The 6,747-nt window shown below is 45.2% G+C and overlaps 1 protein-coding gene across 1 annotated transcript in view; it reads right to left on the reverse strand.

Annotated features, from left to right (window-relative positions):
- Positions 1-545: 545 nt before the first annotated feature.
- ZC3H11A (zinc finger CCCH-type containing 11A) overlaps positions 546-6,747 on the reverse strand; it is an 11,160-nt gene continuing 4,958 nt past the window's right edge. The window contains exons 4-11 of the mRNA XM_010008315.1: positions 6,572-6,667; positions 6,295-6,360; positions 5,042-5,542; positions 4,351-4,421; positions 3,397-3,721; positions 1,792-1,961; positions 1,333-1,400; positions 546-810 (exon numbers count right to left, since the gene is read on the reverse strand). Coding sequence (XP_010006617.1) covers positions 546-810; positions 1,333-1,400; positions 1,792-1,961; positions 3,397-3,721; positions 4,351-4,421; positions 5,042-5,542; positions 6,295-6,360; positions 6,572-6,667 — 1,562 coding nt within the window. The remainder of the gene's footprint in view (positions 811-1,332; positions 1,401-1,791; positions 1,962-3,396; positions 3,722-4,350; positions 4,422-5,041; positions 5,543-6,294; positions 6,361-6,571; positions 6,668-6,747) is intronic.

Below are 6,747 nucleotides of genomic sequence, written 5' to 3' on the forward strand. Positions count from 1 at the left end.
GATACTTGTCATTGTTCTGCTCCCTCCCACCCTGACACTTCCACCAAGTTAACCCTACAAGATTGAAGCCAAAATGACAGCATCATAAATAACACAAGAGTTGACATAGTAACTCCAGACTTTGGGAATCAACTGTCCAAGGAATCAGAAAACCAAAGCTTTGGGATGTGCCGAATGGTGAGTTTTGCCAAAGGGGGAGGAAGGAAGAAGAAGCTTTAGAAGTTTATGCCTTCAGAACATCACTGAATCAGCAGATCAGTTTCACAACCACCACAGTTTGTAGATGGGCATCTCTGTCCCAAAATAAACAAGTGCTTTGTCTTCTCAACGTCCAAGGTAGTGACAAGAATGGATGAGTGGGACCTTGACTCTGACCAGCAGGGAAATTTAGGACAACTGAGTGCAGATACTGCCAATTTCTACCAGTTCAACTGTGCTTTAAGACTCACTGCAAAGCCTCAGATAGAAAAAGGATCCACCTTCAGGTATCCAACAACAACAGTTTTAATTTTTTTTTTTGTGTTAAACTTTTAAGACTAGGCAGCTCAGCTGTCAATCATTTCAGAAAGTTCCAGGAGGAGATCGTCCTCATCCTTCCCTGGGTCCAGGTCAATTTCTGCTTCCAGTTTGCCTCCTGAGATTTCCCAAATGAGCTTCTCAAAGTCATCTTCTACAGATAAAGGGGCTTTCCCAGCCCCCGTGGAGCTCAGCCGACGTGTCTTGGCTGCGACTGGTGAAGAAGCTGAAGTTGAGCTTGAGACCTCTGACTGTGCCACAGACTCTGCCTGGCTCCTGAGGTGCAGTTCAGGGCTTGGGAGAATAAGAAAGAGCAAATCAGTGGGTGACATTCCTGAACCAGAAAGGTATTCACTGCAAACCAGCACTTAAAGCTGTAGTTAATCCCTCCAACACCTCAGCCTTACAAAGGGACTGTTACTCCATTAACCTGGAGCTGCTTTTGGAAGCCAATGTATCAGCAGGTCCCATTTGGGGGATTTATCTATGAGGATCTGGGGTCTGGCAAGGAAAGTTCAATTTCTATAGCCAGAGACACTTTGCCACCTTTACTTATTTGCCTGTAAAAAGGTTAAGAAATCACCCTCTACAAGCACCCAGAAAACCCAAGAAGTCACTGAAAAGCTGCATCAACTCAAGGCGTTTTCAGAGAACAACCTAAACAAGAATTCCTGCTAGAAAATTATTTCAGATCAGTTGTTTGTGGAATTCTGGCATTATCTCAAAACTCTTATTTTTTCCCGTATGTGGAAAAAAAACCCCTGGTATTTCATGGGAAAGGCAGTGATTGAGATAAAGAACAAGTCGTGTGTTCACCTGCTTTTGCGTTTCCCTCTCCCAGGTGTGGAGACCTGGGTGTCCTCTGGCAAAGCAGGAACAACAGCCTGGGAAGAAGCAAGACAGTTTTTAGGGGAGACAGGTAAAAAACAGGTTCTTCCTCCACTGCTTCTCCTTGCTGAGCCTTAACCAAAACACAGAACCAGGGTGCTCCTAAGTTAGTTAAGTTTATTAATGACCTTGTGTCCTTTTTAAGAGCACAGCATTAATGGACAAAATCCTTGACACCAGAGAAACCACAGCAGTGTCAGGTAAATGCTGCCACCCACTTCAGAATAAGCTGACAGGTATTACCAACATCCTGCAGACCACCTCTGGATTTAAAAGGGAACAGAGACCCTTAGAACATTTCAGTTTTCCATCTTTGCTCCAAGAGGAGGGTAAAACTTGGGGATAAATTATACTAGGGACCCACGATTGGCTTCAGCCAGTGCTCACCACAGTTGCTTTTTTAGCTGAAGGCTCCTTGGTGTCCCCACCAGTGGCACTCAAGGGTTTCACAGCTGCCACAGCAGAGGGGTGACTCTCAGCTGCCTTCCTTTTCAGAGTCTGCTTTGTGGGGGAGGTGGTTTTCCCATCCAAAGGCTTCAGGCACACCTTAGATTTGGCTAGAGGAAAAGGAAGAGACAAGTGACACAGTCTTCCTCTGCCTCAGGAAAAAAAAAACCAACAACAATGGGTTCTCTTAACAGTCTCTTATAATCCTTCCAGTTAAATAAATTTGGCCAGCACAATGACCTTGCCACTTCCCAGTTCCTCAGCAGTACAAGCCACAAAAAGGAGCAAAGATAATCGTGGGATGGTTTGGGTGGGAAAGGACCTTAAAGATCATCCAGTTCCAACCCCCTGCATGGGCAGGGACACCTCCCACCAGACCAGGTTGCTTCAAGCCCCATCCAACCTGCCCTTCAACACTTCCAGGGATGGAGCAGCCACAGCTCCTCTGGTTCCAGTGTCTCACCACGTCACTCTCATAGTGAAGAATTTCTCCCTAATATCTCAACTAAATCTCCCCTCTTCCAGTTTTAATCTATTACCCCATGTCCTCTCACTACACGCCCTACTAAAAAGTCCCTCCCCAGCTTTCAAGTAACAAAAAGAAGCCAAGGTTACAGTGTAAAAATTGTCATCTGCTTTTCTTTCTAAACATGACATAAAGTAACTCTGTAACATCACAGCCAACACTTACTTCTAGCTTTCCTTTCTAGAGGTTGAGCTGCTTGTTTCCCGGGTGATCCAGCACCATCCTTCCCTGGGCTTTCAACCCGATCTTCCAAAGACTTCACCAACATCTTCTTTGCAGGTTGAGAAGCTGACCCTGAAACCACGCTGGGTTCAGGACTCCCTGATGTTGGAGCTTTATCCTTACTTGCTTTTTCACCAGGAGATGGCACAGCAGCTGCTTCTTTCTGAGTCTTCTCTTCCTGGCGTTGTTTCAGCTGCCTCTTCTCCTTCATTATCTCTTCAAGGCTCTTCACTTGAACTTTAGAGTTAGTTGCACTCTGATCTAAGGGCTAGAAAGACACAAAAGAGGAGGACTAATGGGACAAAAGAAATCTGTGGAGATTTCATTCAGGAAACCTGGGTGGCAATCTCTCCAAAATGGCTCCATGTGGAACAGAGCTTGTTAATACTGCCCAGATCAAACATTTCTTCCAGAAATGTTGCCTGTAACAAGATCCTCATCCAGTTCCAACCCCCTGCATGGGCAGGGACACCTCCCACCAGACCAGGTTGCTTCAAGCCCCATCCAACCTGCCCTTCAACACTTCCAGGGATGGAGCAGCCACAGCTCCTCTGGTTCCAGTGTCTCACCACGTCACTCTCATAGTGAAGAATTTCTCCCTAATATCTCAACTAAATCTCCCCTCTTCCAGTTTTAATCTATTACCCCATGTCCTCTCACTACACGCCCTACTAAAAAGTCCCTCCCCAGCTTTCAAGTAACAAAAAGAAGCCAAGGTTACAGTGTAAAAATTGTCATCTGCTTTTCTTTCTAAACATGACATAAAGTAACTCTGTAACATCACAGCCAACACTTACTTCTAGCTTTCCTTTCTAGAGGTTGAGCTGCTTGTTTCCCGGGTGATCCAGCACCATCCTTCCCTGGGCTTTCAACCCGATCTTCCAAAGACTTCACCAACATCTTCTTTGCAGGTTGAGAAGCTGACCCTGAAACCACGCTGGGTTCAGGACTCCCTGATGTTGGAGCTTTATCCTTACTTGCTTTTTCACCAGGAGATGGCACAGCAGCTGCTTCTTTCTGAGTCTTCTCTTCCTGGCGTTGTTTCAGCTGCCTCTTCTCCTTCATTATCTCTTCAAGGCTCTTCACTTGAACTTTAGAGTTAGTTGCACTCTGATCTAAGGGCTAGAAAGACACAAAAGAGGAGGACTAATGGGACAAAAGAAATCTGTGGAGATTTCATTCAGGAAACCTGGGTGGCAATCTCTCCAAAATGGCTCCATGTGGAACAGAGCTTGTTAATACTGCCCAGATCAAACATTTCTTCCAGAAATGTTGCCTGTAACAAGATCCGTGCTTTGCTGTGGAAATACTGTTTCAAAAGCCTGCAATTCCCAACACAGCAAGCTTCTTTAACAGAGCACAAGATTCTAGCTGTAATCTATTACATCCTTTTTAAGCAAGAGAAAGCCCTATGAGCTTTCCAACAGAGCATTCACTGACAGAATGAGTTTTTTGACAAAGCTTTAGTCTTTTCTATTAAAATACTCAGGATTTTAAGATAAGCCTGACAGATAAAGCCACTGAGAACAAAAACATCCCCTCCATATTAACCTCACAGATTTTATCTGGTGCTAAGAGGGTTTCTTATTCCTTGTCAGGTATAATCACATTAATTCAAAGCTTAAGGATTACAACATTGTCTGGAAATGCTATTGAAAGCGACAGGACTTGGCACTTGCCAAATAAAGCAGGACTAAATGTATCAGAAATGGTACATATATATATATATATAATCTTCACAAAGGACTCACCTCTGCAGGTACAGAGACAGCTTTGGGAGGCTTACTCAATTCCACTATCTTCTTTTCTTCTCTTCCAGGTGCTTTAAAAAAAAATAAAGAAACAAAAAGAAACAATTTTTGTCAAGAGCAGAAATAAAGAAATCTGGTTCCCAGTTTCCTTGGTGTGTTCATTTCCTCATGTCTAATAATGGAACAGGGGGAAAAAGGCTGCAGTAAGCAATCCTTGCAGCATTCAGCTCTCCTTGCCACAACCTCTTTTTACACGGTTTACAGAACCTGAACCAGGAGATGTTTAAAGCTCTGTCATTTTGGACAAAAACTGGCCCCTCACATTACCAAGCTGATGCACCCTCTGCAAACACACACAGATCCACAGCTAAGTTCAACAACACGTATGCCAAAGAGGAAGGTTAAACTTTGATTTAGCACAAGGAAGATCCCACACCACAAACTGATGGCAGAAAAAACAGAAGGGAGAAATTAGACTACAAAGTTCTGCAGTGAATGAATTTTCCAACGGGAAATACTCTGGTGTAATTCCTGGAAAAGAACATATTCTTTCTGGCACTTCAACTTTGCAGCCTTCAACTCTTAACCTCCAGCATACACAGAAGGAAAAAGCAAAGCAAATCCTGAGCAAACTGAATTTGCTTGCCAGGGAAAGCACTTCACCAGGGCAGGCACCAAATCATCCCCTTACCTGTGAGCTTTGTGATCCGTAACAACCTCCTCCCTGGCGGGGCAGGCTCAGGTTGTACTGCTGGAGCTGGCACATTTTCTCTGCTCTGCTGCATCCTCAGAGCTTTCTCTTGCTTGATTTCTTCCAAGGTTTTAATATGCACTTCTCCTGCTGCCCTGACTTTACCTGCTGGCTCTGACAGCTGCACTTTGCTGGGCACAGATGGAACACGTAGGGTCTGCTTCTTGGGCTCGCTCTCAACTTTTGTCTTGGTAGGAAACTCTTCTGTTTTTTGTTTCTCTTCTTCCAGTTGCTTCTGTTTTTTTTCAGCCAGAGCTCCTGAGACAGTTTTGATGCGAACTGCAGGGGAAGGTTTTGCCCCCAAGTTGGGGTCTTCTGCTTTACAACGTCCCTCAGCCTGGGCTTTAGCTGGAGGTTCTCCCTGTCTCTGAATTGCTCTCTCAAGACGAATTTCCTCCAGTGTTTTCACGTGGATCTCTCCTGCTGGCTTAGCAGCCTTCTCTGCCATCAACAACAAAAGAAAGCAGCAACATTTAAAGAGTGTCCAACAATATTTAAAGCTTCCAAAATCCCTCACAGTACTAAGGAAAACTTGTTCTGTTTCTAAGAATGCATCCGAGGAGTGTACCATTCTGCATGTTCTCCTCCTCCTTCCAGCCACTTCTATTTGGAAGCCCAGTGCTACCCAGAGAGAGCTGCTGCACAAAAAGATCAAATCTGATCTTTGTGATCAAATTTTGATCTATTTGGTTTCGTTGCTTTCCCAGACTGTCTCCCTCTGTCAGCATCTCCAACCCCTGCTCCTGGCAGCTGTTCTGTTCTATTTGTGCAGGAGCACACTGCAGCTTCTGGCAGGTCCCAGCAGGAGCATGAAACCTTGATGAGGTACAAGTGGAAAACACACACACCTAGAGGCAGATCTCTGACAAGGGCCATCAGGACAGCTTCAGCAGCCAAGCACAGGGAATCAGGTTTGGGTTTTTTTTCCCCAAAATTAATTTTTTGGCTTTATTTTCACCATGAGGGTAACATGGTGCTGGAATAGGCTGCCCAAGCAGGTTGTGGCTGCTCCATCCCTGGAAGTGTTGAAGGGCAGACTGGATGGGGCTTGGAGCAACCTGGTCTGGTGGGAGGCGTCCCTGCTCATAGCAGGGAGACTGGAACCTGATGATCTTTCAGATCCCTACCTCTGATTCCCTATGAAAGTCCACACAAGAAATAAGAGGAAGGCCTATCTATTATCCAGTTATTACCTGTCTCTGTGCTGGTCTGTTCAGAGGGCAACCCCAGCCTTTCCTTCAGAGACCTGGGGATTTGAACTGCAAGACAGAACAGGAACATGGAGGGAGACTCCATCAATCTCAATTGTGTTCACATTTTGACACAAGCCAGGAGATGGTTTCACTGGGACTCAAAGCTACCTTGAGCCCTCAATCAACAGGCAGAAAGAACCAGGTGAGCAAAGGACAAACAGAAAACCTGAACAGAACACCTGTGCACCTAATCCAGGTGTCTGCTCAGGAGCTGTACCTCTCTTGGGTGCCTTGTCAGCGTTCTCCAGGATCTCCATCTTCTTCCCCAGCCTTTCAGCGAGGTTGCGCCTCAGAGGAAGGACACTTTTACCAGCTTCAGGACAAGAGAAAACAAGAAAGTCTTTCAGAATATTTCTTGGAGGAGAATTTTAAAAGAGTCAGTCACAAACTTCA

Source organism: Chaetura pelagica, unplaced genomic scaffold (assembly GCF_000747805.2).
Source record: "Chaetura pelagica isolate M959 unplaced genomic scaffold, ChaPel_1.0 scaffold152, whole genome shotgun sequence".
Lineage (NCBI taxonomy): Eukaryota > Metazoa > Chordata > Aves > Apodiformes > Apodidae > Chaetura > Chaetura pelagica.